Source organism: Alosa sapidissima, chromosome 19 (genome assembly GCF_018492685.1).
Source record: "Alosa sapidissima isolate fAloSap1 chromosome 19, fAloSap1.pri, whole genome shotgun sequence".
NCBI lineage: Eukaryota > Metazoa > Chordata > Actinopteri > Clupeiformes > Clupeidae > Alosa > Alosa sapidissima.
The window spans coordinates 17,934,958-17,956,740 of record NC_055975.1 but is presented as its reverse complement, the minus strand read 5'-3'; the positions used below and the strand labels follow the sequence as shown (position 1 = coordinate 17,956,740).

At 41.3% G+C, this 21,783-nt stretch overlaps 2 protein-coding genes and 1 long non-coding RNA gene across 6 annotated transcripts in view; 2 read left to right on the top strand and 1 right to left on the bottom strand.

The window, feature by feature from the left end:
- Nucleotides 1–16,050, bottom strand: part of atp10d (ATPase phospholipid transporting 10D) — a 37,370-nt gene extending 21,320 nt beyond the window's left edge. The window contains exons 1-3 of one of the 2 annotated variants that reach the window (XM_042071211.1): nucleotides 15,635–16,050; nucleotides 7,615–8,011; nucleotides 5,894–6,088 (exon numbers count right to left, since the gene is read on the bottom strand). In XM_042071211.1, coding sequence (XP_041927145.1) covers nucleotides 5,894–6,088; nucleotides 7,615–7,904 — 485 coding nt within the window. In that variant the 5' untranslated portion in view covers nucleotides 7,905–8,011; nucleotides 15,635–16,050. Of the gene's footprint in view, nucleotides 1–1,999; nucleotides 2,719–5,893; nucleotides 6,089–7,614; nucleotides 8,012–15,634 lie in introns of those variants that run through there. The other variant, XM_042071212.1, reaches the window with a different exon arrangement.
- Nucleotides 1,955–21,783, top strand: part of LOC121692561 — a 22,704-nt gene continuing 2,875 nt past the window's right edge. The window contains exon 1 of one of the 2 annotated variants that reach the window (XR_006025268.1): nucleotides 1,955–1,989. This is a non-coding gene — a long non-coding RNA (uncharacterized LOC121692561). Of the gene's footprint in view, nucleotides 1,990–19,832; nucleotides 19,850–21,783 lie in introns of those variants that run through there. The other variant, XR_006025267.1, reaches the window with a different exon arrangement.
- commd8 (COMM domain containing 8) overlaps nucleotides 20,722–21,783 on the top strand; it is a 24,448-nt gene continuing 23,386 nt past the window's right edge. For both annotated transcript variants that reach the window (XR_006025266.1, XM_042071215.1), the window contains exon 1: nucleotides 20,722–20,857. Coding sequence is in view for 1 of the 2 variants with exons in the window: in XM_042071215.1 (XP_041927149.1) it covers nucleotides 20,807–20,857 (51 nt within the window). In the remaining variant the exon portion in view is untranslated. The remainder of the gene's footprint in view (nucleotides 20,858–21,783) is intronic.

Genomic DNA, 21,783 nt, shown 5'->3' with positions numbered 1-21,783 from the left:
TTTTTAAGATATTTGTAATTAAAAGTGTATTTTTCCCCCATAGACTTGAATGGGGGCTGTGATGTCATAATAGAGCCAGCTGCGCTCGTTAAGTAGTTCTCAGAGCAGTTCCCAGGCTAATCAGAACACTGGCACAGGTGTCACCTGTGAGGATTCCAACTGTCTCAGCTTCTAAGCACACAATCTAGCTCTACCTGAACTACAATCTAGCTCTACCTGAACATATCTCATGCATTCAGCATTATATCTCCAGAACGGCTTGACGTACATGCTTCAAATTTGGTATGAGTGTTTTTATGGACTCAATGATGAAGTGAGTTGAAATTGGAGGTTGAAGGTCAAATGTCAAGGTCAAAAACACCTTGAGTGTGATATCTGAATAATGCCATGTCACACAAGATTCAAATTTGGTTACTCCAAAAGTACCTTTGCAGGTATCACAATTACCCTACCAACCAGCTAGCAGCAAGCTCAACAGCCCCACCAACACCCTAACCAGCAGACTGCACCCCCCCCCCCCCCCTCTTGTGTAATTCCTCGGAATTGCATTTCTAGTTTTAAATGAGATGATATCTACTTAGTTCCCAACACCTAAAGTTCCTGTACTTCTGTTCCTGTAGTACTGCAACAAAATTAAGCAAAATCATGATGTGCTAATGACTTTCTGACTGCCGGTAAAAATTGCATTTAAAAAGCAATACCTTGCTGTTTACTGCATGGAGACGAGGAGAAGGAAATAGATATAAATATCCTACAAAAACATGTAGACAAAAGACAAAAACTCGTCACATAACCTGTTATTTTTTTATGAATTGAGCATTTAGATAGATAGATAGATAGATAGATAGATAGATAGATACTTTATTGATCCCCAGGGGAAAATTCAAGGTCTCAGTAGCATACAGACATCACACACACATTCACTAACAGCAGAAAAAAAGGACAGTAGAAGATAAAGAAGATACTAAATATACTAAAATACAAATTATACTAAATAACACTTAATCTAAATCAATTCTAAAAACAGTATCCACATAGTGGGCCCTTGTCCCCCCAAACTCCAAGCCTGGTTTCCTTCAATAACGGTTATATAGGTTTAGAACAGAAGTTGGTCTATGCTATCAACATTAAGAGTTAGCTCTCCTTCTAGAGGGGCGAAGTTCACTCTGCATGTTTGTATATAGTTGATGGCTATAGGTGTGACTGTGTGTCAGTGATAAAGATAGATAGATAGAAAGAAAGAAAGAAAGAAAGAAAGAAAGAAAGAAAGAAAGAAAGAAAGAGGGCATAAAAGCAAAAAAGGAGTGAGGTGGTGAGCATAAATAAAAAAATCTCACCAAACACAACCACATGTCAGAGTGAGCAAGTTACTCATGTGTACAAGCTTTAGACAGACACCCACTCAAACTATCCTCCCCACATACACATATACACACAAAGCACACTTCTATAAATATCCATTGTCCTGTCAGTTAAACATTGACTCCCCCCAGACAGTGAAACGGCAGAAAGGGACAAGACTAAAAAGCAAAGATGACTGGAAGCTTCTTCCCTGCGGCTGTCGCCCTACTGAACCCCCCCCCCCCCCCCCGATGCCTCCTGGCCTGTACCTGTTGAGGTGTCCACAACCATGGAAACCTTGACAGGAACAATAAGGAGGCGGACAATCAAGGCTTCTTGGAATCATTCATCTTACGCACACACACACACACAAACATACACGTACACATTCCAGGCTGTTTCCATGGTGGAACCGAGACACCAATGGTATAAATCTGTTGCTGCAACTACGGGACTGTACACAAACGTGTCCAATGTGTGAGTAAGTATGCATCAGTTGGCAAATGTGTACAGTGGTTATTCTGTTATGTGTTGACTGTTGGGTTCACCAATTCATTGACATTTTTATTTACGATGTTTTGAAGATGTTTTGGACTATGTGTATGAGTTAGCCTGTGTGTGTGTGTGTGTGTGTGTGTGTGTGTGTGTGTGTGCTTACCGGTCATAAACCTCACAAAGCAGGTTGTTCACCTTTCGGTCAGACTTCTGTCTCCGGAAGTCTTCCCACAGGTCCTTAACCGCAGTAATGGACATAACTATGGCCAGGGGCAAAATGGCAATCTCTGGCTGGAAAGCACTGACAATAGGCACAAAGTTAAGCACGCAGATGAACAGGAAGTAAACATTAGCTAAGCGGTGCAGCTGTTCAAAGAGGTTCTTGGGGATGAACGAGAGCCAGGTGTACTTGGTGGTGCGAATTTTGTTCCCGCTGTAGGAACGCCACAGCTGGGAAAACTCCTCATCCTCCGGGAAAGAACACACGAGCCTCCTCTTGTTCCCCTCGCTGTCTTGCGACGAGCCGCAGATCCACTTCAAAACATTGCAAGCCATAGACACTTCACAGCTTCAGTGGCTCTCTTCATCCAAAGTGAGCTTTTGTGTTAAAATGGAAATTGTAATAGTTTTTTCCTCTTACGCATGTCCACAGTCAACACAAACACATACATTGATGTGTGCCAAACACTAGTATTCAGTCAAGACGGCGCTGGAACGTTGAGTCGATCCATCGTTCCACCGATGCCAGTCAACATACTTCTCTTTGGAGAGGTGAATGGAACCGTGGCTCCGATCTCAAAATCTATGCACCAAAACCAACAGCAGTGTTAATGGTGCCATCCAGCGTGACTTGTGCTGTGCGTCTGAGCAATTTCCAAGAGCTCTCTATCTCTCGAAAGGTTTGCCACTCCTCAACCAGGAAAGCTTCTGGTTGCGTCATGAACTCAAAGTTGAACTTTACAATGTGTACACGTCCGGGTTGGGATGGTGGGACAAAGGGCTGAATGAGTAGGCAATCCAATTTAATGTGCATCAGTAAAGACACACACTCACTCACACACACACACACACACACACACACGTACACACACGTACACACACACACACAACAAACACTTGAAGTATCTTCAAGGTTTGTACTTGATGTCCAAAGTAGAGCACAGCTTACATCTTTAAGTAAATTCATTCTGTGTCTCACTTACTAGTTAACAATACAGCCATCAACATTATATACCTTCAATAAAGACAACTTGACTGCTCTCTTAGAAAGCAATTGCTGGTCTTTGGCTTTCCCTATAAGAACACTGTGTTAATCAGGTCTGCTGAGGTGTCTGACTAAGACAGCTCAATTAGCTTTCTCTCTGGCATGTCTGACTCCACTAAAAATTAACAACCTCTCTGGTCAAACATAATTAAATGGTCAGCAAGTGTATCCTAGCCTGGCCAGTGGCCACGCCGACCTAGAATCTCCTTTCAGTGAGATACAGGTCTGGCACATGACAATACACTTGTCTTACACTTACAATGTTTCCCTCGGACACAAAGGGTGACTGGCCAATCAGAGATGAGAGGGGGTGACGCTATAGTTTCGAAGTGTCTGTGGTAAACATCAAAAAATTACATTTGTAAGGATTTGTACATTTCTGTACAGCAAAGGTAGGCCTACATGCATAGTTTCCTGACTGCCGATGCAATTTATTATCAATTTGTAAAGGTTAGGTGAAGTAGGAAGTAACATTAGGAATCATTGACCAATGTCATGGGATACCATAGGTTGGACCAAAGATTTTCACACAGAAGTAGTTCACACAAAGTCTACGCTCATTATGATGCTAGAGTTGGAAACATTTCCCAATCATGAGAGGCCAGACTCTCTTCAAGGTAAAAGGAAGTAGTGAGTCAGGTATTACCAGGCTAAGTGTATCCTGGAGTGAGGAAATAAATTCCAGTAACAGACTAGTAAAAGTTGCAAAAGGGACTTTGGTTTTTTACTTTTGCGGGAAGCAGGATTTTACTCACCAGCGACTTTATTTCCAGACACAAGCCGCACTGTCAAGTTTATAACTGTAATGCATATCCCAACAAGGGTTGGGCTCCCAACACTCACACATTTCCAGATCGATTAAACAATCAGCCAAAAGCTTCAAGACACCATGTGCAGGCCTAGTAAGAGTTAATATTAATGACTGCTCTAGGTAGCAGATAGGTAGCTTCCATAAAACAAGATACAGGCATGAAAACGGGTCAGGGGTGAAAAAGGTGAGAAGGGTGCACGAAGAGGGAAATGGCCGTTTCATAGCAAAACAAGCGCGAGTGACATTGTTGCCAATAGTGCATAACTTCAATGGAGTATGAAGTTGCCTAAAACCAGAGATTTATAAAGAAAACAAACTACAAAATGACTAAAAAAAATGTGGTCGGATTCAAGTCCCCCATTTGGGATTCAAAATGGCGAATTTCTCCGACAGGTGAGGAGTTTTCATGCCTGAAGATAAGGGGCCTATTCTATTTTGATCCTTTAGAATTTAGACAGTAATCTATGGATGTGGAAATACTTTAGACATTGTGACTCAGAAATGTTGAACTGCCGTCAAACAGAAGGCGGTGTTGTAGTCAACTCTCACGAGGTGCCATTGCAACTGACCTCTTGCTACCCTCTGGTACTGTATGTCCAACTCTACTAATAATAACAAGCTCACAGATCAAAATTAAGAATGGTCAGCAAGTGGAGGAAGGAAATTCCAGTAACAGTGAAAATTGCAACTACAGGGACTTTTAATATGGGACTTTTTTTCCGCTGAATCGCCAGATTTATCCTTTAAGGTCCACACAACAGGGTAAGTGTCCTGTTCCATCTTTGACCAATTTGTCCATCCAGTAAATCACATTTAGACCTTATACATAATTAAAGGAAAATTCTGGTTTTTAGCACTTTAAGGCCCTTTTCTGGTTTGTTTTGGATGAACTAGAGTGGTGGACACCGAAATTTTGACGATTGGTCCTGTCTCGACTTTTCTAACTCGTTTTGAATCGCCTTTTCACTTCTCAGGGTGGCTGGCAATGGGCATACTGTAGTAGGCTACTCAAACATGTCCTAAAACAACCCTTAACGTTCGTTTTCAAAACTGTGCAACTCACCGAGTGGTTAGTGGAGTTCGTTGACTATTAAAAGCAAATATATCGGCGCAATGTATGATTCGTATTTGAACCTGAAGCATAGACGGTGGCACAGTAATATCAACGTGCAATGACAGAAATCAATGGGATTTTACAAAATGCCAAATAAAAGACGACAGAAACTGTATTTCGCTACGCTACTTGTTTTGGAACATCAACAAACACCACTAACCACTTGGTGAGTTGCACAGTTTTGAAAACAAACGTTAAGGGTTGTTTTAGGACATGTGTGAGTAGCCTACTACAGTATGCCCATTGCCAGCCACCCTGAGAAGTGAAAAGGCGATTCAAAACGAGTCAGAAAAGTCGAGACAGGACCAATCGTCAAAATTTCGGTGTCCACCACTCTAGTTCATCCAAAACAAACCAGAAAAGGGCCTTAAAGTGCTAAAAAACGGAATTTTCCTTTAATCTCTCAGCTGAAAACTTGCCCTCTCTCTCAGCACTCTCACTGGCCCACACACACACACAGTGTGGCGGCAGCCGTGGCCTACTGGTTAGCGCTTCGGACTGGAGGGTTGCCGGTTCGAACCCCGACCAGTAGGCACGGCTGAAGTGCCCTTGAGCAAGGCACCTAACCCCTCACTGCTCCCTGAGCGCTGCTGCAGGATTAGTGTGTGCTTCACCTCACTGTGTGTTCACTGTGTGCTGAGTGTGTTTCACTAATTCACGGATTGGGATAAATGCAGAGACCAAATTTGCCTCACGGGATCAAAAGAGTATATATACTTATACTTATAATTAATCTCTCAGCTGAAAACTTGCCCGCTCTCTCAGCACTCTTACTGGCCCACACACACACACACACACACACACACGCACCACACACATTGACTAATAGTCACACAGTACGCTCTGTAACTCCCACCCCCTGACTCACCCGCAGTAGACCGAAGTGCTGTTGTTATTGATCTTCTGGTCGTAGCAGTAGCGCCTATAGTCCTCCAGGGCATCTTTGATGGCGATGACCGTGAGAACCACAGCCAGGGGGATCATGGTGATCTCCTTCTGAAAGGCCTCCACAACAGGCACCCAGTTCAGCAGCACCAGGAAAAGGAAGTACAGGTTGGCCGCCCTGGACACACAGAAGACACAGAAGACACATAGGCATAAGCAAACAAACATACAAACAAACAAATATACACAATTTTACATTCATATCAACTTTCAGTACATAAAAGCACATTTGGAATTAGTGTGTGTGCTTTTCAGGGAACTGAAACTTCTACTGTTAACAACTAGTTCTACCAGTTGACTGACTTAGCAGGTCACTTTTATCCAAAGCCACACAGATTTACAATGGTGACAGATGGCCAGGGTGTGCCATTACGGCTGCTCCAGAACTCCTGCAGTTGTGCTATAGGAACACAAGCACCACCAATGCATTTAGCAAAATCATACAATATCGAAAAGCAAACTTCTACAATTCACCACCAGGCAGCAGTACACAGAGTTCTGCACACACATTAACATGTTGATCTCTGCGGCCTTTTGTCAAGTTACTCTTGTGTATGCTACTGTACTGTCTCAGCCACGTGTTGTCTGGCAAGTGCTGTTAAAGGCTACATGTCCTGTCTAAGGGTGTAAAGGTACACATATTCGTACCGAACTGTTTAGGTACAGGATGTTAGGTTCAACACAGATATGTACCAAATGTGCAGTCTTAAAACAGTAATCAACAGTAGGCTTTTTTGCTTGCGGACCATATTTCAAATTTGAGTGCCCACACAAACATGTTAAGTGGTGGACCACATGGCAGTTTAGACAATTGATGTCAAAAAACATTTGGCACCTTTTTAAAATACTATTCCTGTTGTGCATCAGCAATGTTGCCAGTGAATTTTAGGTTAGCAGTACCTACAGACTTACTGATTTATTTGGATAGTTCTTGAAATGAACTGAATATTTCCAGCCCTTGACCTATAGGTCACCTTCCAAACCACACTTAAGAGTACCGTAATCTGCTCCATACAGTCAGATTTACAGAAAGTCAGTTATTTGCTCTGTCAAAATTAAATGTTTGGAAAAGATCTCCATTTCCTTAACTGTGTTAACAAAGGTCCTTGAAGCCATTGGCATACATGTCCAGTCAACAGCATGCAATTTGGAGCTTGTCTGCATAAACGCCCACAGGGGTTGTGCAATCCACAGTCTTTGACCAAGGGATCGCAGTTATTAAGCTGTACAAGCCTATAAAATTCAAGTCTGGAGTTGAAGTGTGTGTGTGTGTGAATTAATCATCAGGTGACTAAACACACCTGACAGGTTTTCCTTCTTAATCTGATTTCCTTCTCTCAGCACTGTGTTTGTCTCCACTATCGTTTTGATCCATGCTCAACCGTCGGGTGAGAGAGGTGCCATGTTAATATTAGCCTCTGTACACATGAAATGCTATACTTGTACATGCATGACTTTTTTCACTGCCCAAGTCATCTGATTATTTCTGTTTTTGTCTGTTTCGTCTGTCTTAATTTCCCATATCTAATTAGCTTCTTTATGTATGTGTACCAATCCCTGCATGTTTGAATGTGTGTGAATGTGTGTGGATGTGTGTGAGTGTGTGTGTATGACTTTATGAGCATGCACAAAGATAAGAGTCACCGGTGAAACTGCTCAAACAAGTTCTTGGGGATGAAGCTGAGCAGGCTGTACTTGGTGGTGCTGATGCTGTTGCCCAGGTAACCCTTGCAAACGCTGTGATACTCAGACTGGTTGGGGCCACAGCGAGCCACCACGGTCCTTCTCTTCCCCGTCAGCCGGTGAGCAGGAGGCTCCTGAGCGTCCAGCGGACTCTTGGAGGACAGAGGGGCGGCGGAAGAGTACCAGCCCCTCCCCACGTCCACGCCCACCATCTGCTGCCATCGGTGCCGGACCCAGTGGAGCCGCTCCATCGGTCGGTCCAGACCTTGAGGCCTTGGCGAGACGGTGGGGGCCTCACTCCAAGCTACTGGAAGAGCAAAGCAGAGCCTGTGGTGGGGCTCATACAGCTGTGCTGCACCTACACGAACACACACACACACACACACACACACACACACACACAGAGCGTCACTATGCAAAACATACGTACGTCCCATATATCAAGTAGGAAAACATAATATAGATAATTCTGTGTACATTTCAGAATATTCAGAATATCCCTATAATCTATAATGTTTAATTTTATTTATTTATTTACTTTTTTTTTGAGGGGGGGGGGTTACTAAGCAATTACATAATGACATTTCACATGTTTCATCTGGTTACATCAACAATACCGTTAGAAAAAAGTCAGAAAATAGGTTTTGGAGTCATAAATACAGTATGTAACTGGTTTGACATTCCACATTCTGAATAAGTGTGACCATAAAGTCGCCTCATGACCTCACAGGTTCAATTACATTTCTCATAGACCACAGGATGATCTCATTGGATGAGGTCAGAATGACCTGTTCAAAGTCATTCTCAAAACCCCAAAACCCAGAATAGACCGAACAGTATAGAGTTCTGAGACATGGCAGCTGGCTTGGCTACATTTTACCAGTTCACTTTAGGGGGAGTTGAAATAGGCTATTTGGTAGCCTACAAGCGTTATTTCTCTGTGACTATTCTGTACATTCATCTGCCCAACAGAGCATCTTCTTCCTCAGGAAGCTGAGGTGCTCAATACTGCCCCAGAGACTCATGGTCAACTTTTACCACTGTGCAGTGGAGAGTGTGTTGACCTACGGGTTACTGGTGTGGTACTGGTGCACCAGCGCAGAGAATGAGGCCCTACACAGAGTGCGGTAAGAGCTGCAGGGAAGATCATTGGGGTCATTCCTGTCACATATTGAACTATTTAAAGTCTTGTTTTACCGTTATGAATGGATTCAGCTCACTCACGATTTAAAACGATAGGTGCATTTCATAGCACTCGGTCAACTGTTATAGAACTATTATTTTAAGTTCTTACCAGGGATACTATTCTGATTCATAATTTATGCCCGCTCCTGGCGCAACACATGCAGGTTTAAATGGTGCATATTTAGTTAGCCATAATAACTTTCGCTTTTAAGATAGACATAATGTTACACTCAGACATGTGCTCAGATGGTGCACTCTGCTCCTGATGCACATCAAATTACCAAAATTTAGCACCGTTCAATTTCACGTGAACCAATACTCGGTAATACCGACGTGATTTGGTCGGTACCGGTAAAACTACAGGGGTCGGTACCCAACCCTAATCATACAGAAGCTCGGTGTCCGGGCCATCCCACTGCCCCATTCACTCCCAGAGACGCCGGGCTTCCTTGGAAATTACGATTTTGGGGCGTTTGTCCAATAAACATCTAGCTTTTCTGCACTGAGATCTGAAGTGCCATTGAAAGTCTAGTGAAGCCGAGTGTCTATGGGGTTTTTGATGGATTGTGCCGTCACAGCAATGTATTAGGGGCGGGAAGTTACGATAGATGACCGGTAAAACCCTATTGCTGAACAAACAATGGAGTTTTACGTTTTTTGCATGTTCCAGTTGGAATAGTAGGCTAATGTAATACAGTAGTATTTGATTAAATTTTCCGTGATATTTTAGAGGAGGATGAGCTTCCCCTGTAATCTTAGTGCAATCGCCTCTGGCCATGTGAAACTGTGTTTTGAGAAGCAGTGTTTTTGGTACACCTTTTGAGGAACTGAGATTGCTGTTACTTCTGCAAAACTCTTAGAGGTTATTTACCTTTAAGTTACACTACTACAACTCTCTCACATCTAAGTACTTTTATGATGGCATGGTCCTACTGTAAAACCTGATGGTTTAGGTGGGCTTGACAATTCAATTTGCATAATGTTGTTGTCTATTCTACAGAATTCTGCACTATTTGAGTAACTTCTTGAAATCCAACACATCAGCCGTCCTTCCATTCTTAAACATTTGCCTGATAAAGACTGAGGCTGTTGATATATCCCTTATGACTAATTATAAAAAGCCTTTGGATCGAATTCCGCAAGACCAGCATTGTATTGTTCAATATTCATTGCCTTGGGGGATCTTTTGTGCCCATGTGATCGTCACAGGGAAGCAAGCAAGAAGGGAAGTTTTATTAGAGCACCATCTCATGTATTAATTCAGGCAACAAGCGGAGGCCAATGTAGTTGAGTGAGTCTCTCTCTCTCTCTCTCTCTCTCTCTCTCTCTCTCTCTCCCCCTCCCTCCCAGGGGCACCACTTAAGATCTGTGCTTGAGCAGTCACTGGGGAGATCATGTGAGGCTAAGCCATGGTGCCCAAGTGTGTTTGTGTGCTGTGGGACCCGAAACTTCTCACCGTGGTCTACTGTAAATGTTACCAAATGAAAGTAGCGAGGCAAGAGAGTAAGAGTGCACATGTGTTAGTCTCCTATTAAGTGAATATGTATCATCTAATCCATACCTGTCAACACTCCCGTTTTCCCGGGTTTCTCCCGTATTTCAAGGTCATCTCCCAGCACCCTCCTTTGCATGGCCATCAAACTTCATTTTAAAATCATTGATCCATTCAGTTTGCCAGGTTGTGTATGAAATACACCCTACACATACACGATTACTTAGTTTCAATTTCAACTGTTTTGTCATAGGCTAAACCCTGGCAACCCAAAACCCAAATAAGGAAGCGGGTGCCAACTGCTGAGTCTCATCGTAAGCAAGCGGGCTAGTTGAATGGCCTACTCCAGAACTAGCTGTTGTGAAATTGTTGGGAATTTAATTGATTAACACATCACATAAACTGTTACACCATCTATATTTAACTTTTAAATTATATACTCTGTCTCAGGCTTTAAACATACAATCTGGCTCTACAGATCCTGTTCAACTATTTCCTCTGCCCACAACTGTTTCAAAATAAATGTCCTCACTACAATAATTCACTATTAAATAATTTAACTATTTAAACTACTCAACTATTTAACTGTTCAGACATTTCAACTGTCAGTTATCAACTATGACTCCTGCCAACTGTTTCCAAATAAAAGTTTGTTTTGCATTTTATGTTAATATATAGTATATTTATATTTTCATGCACTGGTAATTTCCTCGAAATTACATTTTCTAGTTTACTAAACTGTCACTTCATAGGCCACGTAAACATCGCTCATCACCGCCCATCCCTGTCGCTAATTGCGTGCCCACAACCACATGCGACATTAAATAGAATCAAAGTTTAGCGATCGGCTACATGATAATAAGATGTCAACAAGCAGCGACATACAGTATAGTAGTTCTACTCCACTTAAAAAAAAAATACTATAACTATACTGCACGTAGACTAGGGCTATGCCTAGCAGATTGAGAAGTGGATGTCGTAAAGGTGAACAAACGATAGCCTATTAGAAAGGCAAACATGTTGTCGCCATTATGTCTTTTGGTTGCCGCGACGTGGCGGTTACGTGGAGGTTACGTGCGAGAAACGTTAGAACTTACGTGGCGGCAACGTATGTTTGGTAATAAAGTTACGTAACCGCCACGTAACAGCGACGTAACTGTGTTAGCTGGGCAAAAGTTAAAGTTGCCTACAATGTAGCCTACAATGAAGAAAACTGATGCTCTGAATACTGAATCAGCGGTCTCTGAAAGTTTCTATAGCCTAATTGATGCATTTAACCGGAATTTGGATTTAAGTTTTTCACCGCAAAGCAGACGTGCTTTTTTCATATATGGTGGAGCAGAGCACTAATCGCTATTAGCACTTCTCCTCCCCTGTGTTTGCGTGATAGCCTACTCCAACTTTTCCATCGCCCTCCCATGAATTCATCAATGCATATGAAAATATGTTCCATGGTAGCTTGTTCAAATGTATCATGAAAATGGTTCTTTATATCTTTAGTTGGATATTGGATGTGAGAAAGTGTTCCATAGTGCATTTATATTAGTAGTCTGTGAAATGAATGTCCCACACTGTGTTGGCATTAGCATATGGCATTATAATTACACTGGCATTATAGTTTGATAGCCTACTGCAGGGTTGCCACCCCTTCCGTAAAATACGGAATTGTCCTGTATTTGAAAGGAAAAAGATGTGTTCCGTATTGAACTGATCCGGAACACATTTTGTTCCTAATTATGACCGCCGCGCAGCGAAGTCCAAATTTCCGTCAAGGATTCCCGGGACACTGAAAGACCGGGGTAGGCTACACGAAACTTGGTGGGCATGTAACCCCAAATGGATAGCATGGAACCATCGTTTTTCGTTTTGATCTGTAGCCCCACCCCTGTACTGGACCCCCGAAAGGAGGGTAGGGCAGACACAGCTTTCTGTGAATATCTTGAGAACCGTAGGGCCTAGGATGACCAATTTTTTCTGTATGTTACATTCACAGTAATCATACGTATGACACATACTCACAGACATATGTACGCATGCATGCACATGCACAAACACACATACGCAGGCAAACACACGAGCATGCACACACACACACACACATCCACATAAACGTGTACACGCACACATGCACACAATTCAAGAATGTCTCAGAATTATAAACAGGCAAGATGGGGGTGGGGTTGTATAAAATGAATTTTACATGTGAAATCTATGAACTAATCATGTTTTGGTACTGGTTGTCTAGCAGATACCAGTGAGAATTGAGTGTGGATAATGCAATTTAGTGAGACAGTTCGAATCATATAGGCCTTTCAGCGTGATTTATTTTTGTGGAAAAAATGTGCTGGACTGGGCGGCGGTCATATTTTGTACCGCTCTGCGGTACATCTAGTTATTGTGTGATTTGGGTTTTACAGTACTTTCCAATCTTATCTAATGTGATACTTATGACATAATAAGTGACATTCTGATCATGTCTGGTGGAATGGCTCCTTCATAGTTCATGTCTGGCCTGTGAAGGGTCGGTGCTTTCCCTTCTGGGCCATACGTGGTCTACTTCCCTTTTCCTTGGTCATATATGGTTATGGTCCTTTATCTTTCCTGTTGATTCGCATCTTTAACACCTCTGCTTTAACATGTAGTCTGTCTCATTCTTCACCCCCTGTCTGACAGTTCAGCTTGCAATAAATGTCACACCTTTCCATACCTATTAATGAATGCAGTAGTCCTGAGACTTATAAAACGTGTAGAATTATATAAATGTGTTATTAAAACAAGGAAAAAACACCACAAATGTAGTATATTCATAGCGATTCGTAGTGTATTCATAGTATTGTAACATTCATTTGACAGAATTTTAGTAAACGGGCCCACAATTTTGTAAAATATTGCACAATTTAGTAAAACAATACATCATACATCATTTTTTGATATACGTCTTGCAATACACACACACACACACACAGCATAGCTTATATCAATACCCCCCCCCAGTAACTGAACTGGATGCCAGTGTACTGACTGAAGTCTGAACCCCCCCCCCCCCCCCCCCCCCCCCCGTTCCTTATTTTCATATCAGAAAGTTAGCAACCCAAACTGCAGCTTTCTACTGCAGCTTTCTACTAATCATGCAACATCTGTTTGTAAACATACATAGCTGTATCCTCTCCACAAATATTCTGCCCTATATGAAATCCAATGTCTGCCTTCATGTCATTTAAGTTCTCTTGAACATACCTCTCCACATAGTGAAAAATTCTTGGAGCTCTCTGGCACACACTTGTAATCTTCTAAATCACAAAGGGTAGTCCCAATACGCTGAACAACACTCAACAACTAACAGCCTCACGTCAAGTCAAGTCAATGTTTTATTGCCAGTCATACAGTACAGACAGACAAAACACAGTAAGACAGCATACACAGCACAAGACATCTACACAGAGGACAGAATAAAATGCAAATGGATGAAATACAGAAGTGTCTGGAGCCCTATAGTTAATAAATTACTTACACAATAAAACAAAATAAAAAAGATAAATAAAACAAAACAGCAGTGTTAGTGCTTTAAAACCGACTCTGAGGAGGACGTAACCAGGTACTGTGCAGATACTCTGGGATGATGGGTGTTGATGGCTCTACTGTCTGGGGATACTTTTGGTGAATCGTGAAGTTCTGGCTGTGATGCTTTTAATCACAAAAGCCTCATGCGAGTCATGTGACTACAGGCCTGGATTTTCCCTTACAGGCATGGCAACCTGGCCTTGACTGATCAACCAATTGTAGTATGTGGTATGACATTTCATGGTATTTTGCTGCAAGTTGGTCAAGTAGTCTTTGCAAAGGGCTTTATGTAAAGAGAGATCACTTAAATGTTCCACCACTTTAATGAGGTCGCGTCCATTTAATGAAAAATCAGTAAACAACACCAAAAATATAATGTAAGCTGAAACACTGTTAATCCAATATAGTGTTGTGCCAGCTCTTCCCAATCATATCAGGGCTATCATTGTCACAGTAAAGCAATGTCACCTCAGGACAGAATGAGGTACACTACTATGTAGGCCTATGTTTATTTAAAAGGGACCGTGCACATGCCGACATATGTCTTAAAAGTTGTGCGTTTTGATTGAGACCTCCAGTCGTAACTGTACATTGATTCCCGGAGTTGTAGGTTGGGTGGGGGATTTTAAGAGTTCAGGAACTTAAAAATGTCGAGGCAAATAACTTAGAACTTTGAAGACCAACGCTATCCACTCCGTATGAGACAAACTGTAGGCTAACGTTACAGGGGAAACATTAGGCCTACTAAAAACGTCTTTTAAACATTTACAGGTTGTCACCTGTCGGTAGCAGCTAACGTTAGGCCGCATGCTCACACGTTCATCTCATCGGTGTTATTTTAGGTCAGTTTCCTATTAGTTTCCTTATGCGATTTATCAGAGGATTTGCCGATTATTCGTTCCTAATTAGTTTAGCCTGTCAAACTGAGCAAACAAACCGGGCATAGTTAATGTTATATCATTAGCATCAATAGCATTTACTGCCTGAAATATCCGATTTTGTTTACCACGCTCGGAGTTATAGTGCTGGCCTGATGGGTCGCCTATTTACACCGTTTCAACGGCACATGAACGGTTAGACCGAGAATTCTCGTCGTGAAATTAAAATTCCACTGGAGCTCCAAGCGGTTGTGTACACGCAGCCTTACAACACTGTCTACAGCTCTTTGAGTCACGGTAAAATGTCATTTTTGGTACATAGCTAATTTAGATACACCTATGGTGTGGGTGGTTGCGTTTCTTTAGGAGTCTGCTGTCTTGGTTTGTATAGAAATTGATATTAAGTGACACAAACACGCAATAAAATACGGGACCGACGGTAATAGGGGGAGTTCCGATAGCAATGCAAAATCTGAATGCCTTGAGTTGTTTTAGTCATCGAAACAAACATAAAGTTAAGTGAACAAGCTATCTAACAAGTTGGACAAAGACAGCTGAATCTTTGCTAAGCTTGGCTTATTCACTGTGCAAGTAGGCATACTACAAGTCACGTCCGAAAGCTAACTTCTGCGGCGATTTGACCGTGTGCCAATTCCCAAGTAAAAAAGTCAGACAGACATACATGCATAGTCTGTTTGCATTATAAACGTTAGACCTAGTATTCTACCAATCGACCACAAAAAAAGGAAAGGATGCTGTCTAAGAATGCCTAACGCTATTGACATTTAATCAGTTTTGTTTCATGAGCTAGAACAATAACAAAACTAAAACTAAACTAAATGAAAATCACCGTTATGCTACTTACGTTCTTAGCATCACCTCCAATCCAAGGAGAGCCGCACAGTGTTATAAAGTTGAGGGTTGCAGCAACATTGTCCGGTGTTGTTTTTGTAGCCAGTTGCTTTCAGAAAAGCTCCTTCCTTCACAACGCTGTATCCGGGCTACAATGAATGGTAGTGTCTGAGTTGCGCAGATGGAGTTCAGACAAAAACCTCGCTCTTGTTGGTGAGGCAAGTTACACCTCATCCGTAGCCTAATCGCAGTGAAGATAAGCAAGTGACATTTGCAGCATCTTCGACGTTGAACTTCCGAATCATAGGCTATATGTGGACTCTACAAAGGATGCCATTTTATTACACGAATTCAGAGCATGAAACACTAGGCCAGCATTAGCCACTGGGCCATTCTTCTTCTTAAACAGCCTAGACTTCGCTAGGGTCTGTGTAAGGGACTGTCTGCAAATTACACGAATGTTCCCATTTGTGACAGATCTGGCAGTTAGGAATGAAAAACATAACCTGTCGCAACTATTATATAGGCTAAAACTTGACTTCCCATAGGACATATCTAGTAGCAGTTTTCAGTCAATTCATTGCATGATGAAGGGAAAGATCACACAGAATATAGGGTGGCTTCAAGAAAATATTTAATAAAATGTAAGAAATCACCAGGAGGTAAAATATTGACATAAATTCAACTAAATGACATTTCATTTAAGTAGGCTTTTTTATGGGACTAGTGCTAGATGTGTTAATTAGTGCACAACATTCTCCAAAAATATGGCCTATAAGAAGTAGAGGTGGGCATATCGATCCAAATATCGATAAGTATCGATACCAGGGTTGCCAACCCTTCCGTAAAATACGGAATTGTCCTGTATTTGAAAGGAAAAAGATGTGTTCCATATTGAACTGATACGGAACACATTTTGTTCCTAATTATGACCGCTGCGCAGCGAAGCGGCGGTCATATAGGTTTAGTCCAAATTCAAGGATTCCCGGGACACTGTAAGACCGGGGTACACGAAACTTGGTGGGCATGTAACCCCACATGGATAGCATGGAACCATCGTTTTTCGTTTTGATCTGTAGCCCCCCCCCCCGCTGGACTGGACCCCCCGAAAGGAGGGTAGGGCAAACACAGTTTTCTGTGAATATCTCGAGAACCGTAAGGTTTAGGAGGACCATTTTTTTTTGTATGTTGATCTCAAGGGGCCATGTCAACCCATTCCATAACCACTCATTTCATGTATAGCGCCACCTAGTTAAACACAAAAAAGTAAAAATGAGGTGTTGAAATCGCAGGTATCTGTGACCTAACATAGTCAAAACTGCACGAAATTGGAAGTGTAGGATCATTATGACACCCTCTGAATGCACGCCAAGTTTCGTGGAATTCCGTTCATGGGGGGCCACACAATAAATTAATTTATGTTACTATACACCAACTGGCCTGTAGGTGGCCGGAGACAGTTTTCTGTGAATATCTCGAGAACCGTAAGGCCTAGGAGGTCCACCTTTTTTTTGTATGTTGGTCTTAAGGGGACATGTCAACCCATCCCATTACCACTTATTTCATGTATAGCGCCACCTAGTTAAAAAATTAAAAGCAAAAAATGAGGTGTTTTCATTACAATATCTCTGGCTGACATGGTCAAAACTGCACGAAATTGAAAGTGTAGGATCATTATGACACCCTCCGAATGAATGCCAAGTTTTGTGAACTTTCGTTCATGGGGGGCCTTACAATAAAATAATTTATGTGTACATTTAGTGACCGTACACCAACAAGGATTCCCGGGACACTGAAAGACCGGGGTACATGAAACTTGGTGGGCATGTAACCCCACATGGATAGCATGGAACCATCGTTTTTCGTTTTGATCTGTAGCCAACCCAAATCGATACCAACATTGGTATTGGTATCGGATCAATACCAGCGTGATGGGATCAATACTTTGATTTCAGTTCACTTATACACCAATATCTCTCATCTACATTCACAATGCATTGCTCCTATTTCACCAAGGACTAGCCTACAGTCTGCAAACACCACTCCTTTCACATCTTGCATGGCCTCTTTGCAATGTTTCTTTGTTGAAATGTTTGTAAATTATTAACTGTGGAAATCACTAAATCATTAGTGGTCATGGAAATGTATTCAAATTTAGCATATTGATGTTTCCTTCACGTCATAAATCATGACACACTGTTCTCCCCTACATAAAAGTGCTGCTTTTAGTAACACATATCGGTATCGGTATCGGTAATACTGGTTCTATATTTACTTGGTATTGGATCGAAACCAAATTTTGCAGTACACACACCACTAAGGATAAAGTAGCCTAGCCTAATACAATGTTGGAATCCCTACATTCTGATGATACTGGACCTATTTATTAGCCTGGCGACGCCTATTATAATCAACTTCATTTTCATTTCACTGAGATAGTAGTCTGGCACCACTAACTTTTCCTTCAGCACAAAGGGTGACGGGTCAAAAAATTCCAGTCGGTAAAATGTGTACATTTATGTACAACAAAGGTAGGTCTACATACATTGTTTCCTGACTGCCAATGCAGTTTATTATCAGTTTATAAAGGTTAGGTGAAGTAGGAAGTAACCTAGGAATCCCTGGTCAATGTGAATGGTTAGGCTGAATGTGACCAATGATTTCAAAGTTAACACAAAGCCTACACCCTTAAAGTGCTATAGTTGAAAGCGTCCCAATCATGAGATGGCAAAAAAAGAGAAGGGCAAGCTACCTGTGACAGCAATGACACATGTAATGACAATGACAAATGGGTCATTCCGTGTTAAATCATAAGGTTGTTGCTGCACCTTCTCAGATTTTGTTCAAACCTTGTATGTATCAAGAAGGGGTTCCAAAACCAAGGCCTGTAAAATATTTCTGTTCAAATCCTATGTCGTCATATTATTTTCAGCCTCTGAAATTACTTCAGTTTTACAGCCTGAAAATCACATTGTCTGGTAAGCAATGTTTGGGCATTAATATAATGAAAAGTATTATTCATAAGCAGCCCAAACTTTGTAGGGTGGAAGATACCTTCCACATTCTCAGTATGACTGAACATTAAAAGTTTGTACGGCATATTTGGAAAAAAGTGCAAAATGTGTGACATTAAGGGTAGTATAAGCTTGTTTTTGTACGCATTTGGCAATCATTATTTTTTTCTCTACATACTATGTTTCATTAATGCTGTAAGGCCTACCAATATTTGAACTCTCCACATAATAGGTTTGAAGATTTTAGACATTAATAAAGCATTTGCAGACAAAATAATGATTGGGGATACAAAACTGAGTTTACAAGACCCTCAATATCACCAGTTTTGCACTTTTTTGGCCTCCAAGATAAGGCATTTATGAGAGAGTAAAAATAGAAAAGCAAGGGTGAAAAAATGTATGAAAACATTAGAATTGAACAAAAATATTTATTTATTATATTATTTTATATATTATATTTATTTATATATTTTACAGGTCTTAGTTTTGTGACCTAAACATTAGGTAGACAAACTATGAGCAAAATCTGAGACGGTTACAGCAACCATTGTTCTAGATTTTGTCTGATTTGACATGGAATGACTCACATGCAATATCTTCTCTCTGCCCATATCATGCTCTCTCTTGTCCTGGTTAAGAATCTCCAACTAGCACAGTATCTTATCTGTTTCTGCCACCTCCTGGATGATTTCTGTTCATTTCTTGATCATTTTACTCCTGCTTCATTGCCATCTCTGTCTTTCTCTCTGCCTTCTGTATGGCCGTATCGGTCTTCTGCCTCTGTCCTCCTCTCCCATCCTCCATTTTCTCAACTCTCTTGCCTGTCCATTACCTTCCTCCTTGAAAATACTCTGTTTCCTCCATTTTTGCATGGTCTTAGCCTCCTGTTCCACAATTCATCATCTCGCCCTGCAGCATGAAAGACATAGGCCTACATATGATGTGTAAAATCTTGTACAACTAAATAGCAGTACATGGTATGATCACCATTACCACCTACCATGCAAAGAAAATAAAACACATTTCTCATGTTTTCTCCATGCCCTTATCCTGTAACTCTTTGTAGGCATCAAGTCTGTTCTCCCCTTTGTAACTCAATCAGTTGTTAACAATTCAAGACAACATGAAAAATCAGAACTGCTTAAGTACTTTAAGATCAAGTTTAAGTCTGTGTATGTTTGTGTGTGTGGCTGTGCCTGTGTGTGTGTGTGTGTGTTAGAGAGAGAGAGAGAGACAGAGAGAGAGAGAAAGAAAGAGTGAGAAAGAGTGCAAGTGTGCACACCTATGTGCATGCATGTGTGTGTGTGTGTGTGTGTGTGACAGAGAGACTGTGGAAGTCACTGACTGACATCCCACAACAAGTTATATAACTTAATTTCAACAGTAAAGATCCTTCAACTCTCGCTCCAATCACTCAGAAACTCTTGTAATCAGAATCAGAAGCTGATCTTCATTCAATAAACCCAGGAGGATGCATACAAGGAATAGGTACCATTGTTTGCACTCCATTGTTTATATGGTACTCATTAATAAATAAATATGACTTTAATTTACTTTTTTTTTACTTCTTATGGTGCTAACTGTGTGTGTGTGTGTGTGTGTAGAGGCACGTAGGCCTATGTATATCTGTGTGTCAGTACAAACTACAAACACTATGCCACTTGTGCAGTGTCTGCTGTCTTTCAAATGGCAAAAAGAAGGCAAGTCAAAAAGGGAACAACCTGTTAGCCTAGTTGCAGACGGTCCCTTACGCAGACCATAGCAACTAGTTCATCTCTTTTTTTTCTCTAAAATGTAGCCTACTACGGTTGTTTCCCCTTCTTGCTGCAGTGTTTTTGGTGAAGCGCCTTAATGTGTTGAACACCACCATAATAAGTGTGTAATATAATGTTACATAGTGTTAAGTTCCATGCGTTCAGAAAAAGTGTAGCTATAAGTGGCAGCAGTGGGCTATTTTTTCGCTTCCTGACATAGATTATACTTTTAGCTGCTCTATTGTATTCTAGTCTATTTCAAAAGTAAAATACTACTTAAATGTTTTGTCGGCTCTCACTGGCACTGCGTAATTTGGAGGTATGTAAAAAAAAGAAGGTATGTAAAAAAAAGAACGAGTTAAGGTCATGTGACTGTCAGCTGACCATGCGGAAGTAGGCTACAGAAAATGAGACGAAATGTCTACGCTACAGTTACTGAATAAAATACCAGCTGCTGAATGTCTAAAAGTAAGTTCTGCTTTATTTGCGTTAATACTTATAAATCATTCGTGAATTTGCGACAATAGCACGATTTATATAGTAGACTAGCCTTGACTGCACGCATCAACAGAACTTCATGCACCATCTGCGTCGAAAACGCACGCTCCTAAACACTTGATGCTGTTTGGCTAACTGTTTTACAACGATTTTTTATTTTTGTACAACGTATATTGATGTTAGTATAACTAACTTGTCTCGTTGGTGGCTTGGTGATCATTTAGCCTACCTCAACCTCTCATCTGATTGAGTAGCCTATGGAATAGCGACCAAAATTACAATGCACTGTGGAATGTGGTGATTTTCTTTCATCTATGAATGGGCCAGAAGGTGTTTACGCGGCATCTGTCATAACTCATTTCATGTCATGGTATTATTTTCCGATACCATGTCACACAATGTGAATAGAGATGGGTCATTCCACGTCAATTGAACCAGGGCCCACGCACTTACGTCTCAAAAAATTCTGAAAAAATTACCAGGTGTACCTATGTTATCCTGGAGACACACTGTAAAATTACTCTTATGTAAAATCTATACTTTCCAAGATACAGCCTATTTTACAGGGGGAGGGGGGTGTCGATTTGTTTTGTCAAAGTTCACAAGCCCACAGCGCAATAACTAAACCATGTAGGAGGCTCAAATTTTGCTTGCTGGTACATAAATAAGCAAAATCGTCACGCTTGGTCTGGATGATCCTGCATGGTCATAGTTTTCAAAGTTGATCAAAATGTATTAGAGTTTTTGGCTGGGCTCTGTTTAGGCCTTCAGAAGACATATTTGTACTCAACATATGCTCTTGATTTATTTTCCTTACTGAGATAAGTAGAAACACTCTCACAAAAAGCAATGAACAGAAAATAAATCCCTTCTGGGTCTGAACAGCAGACCTCACA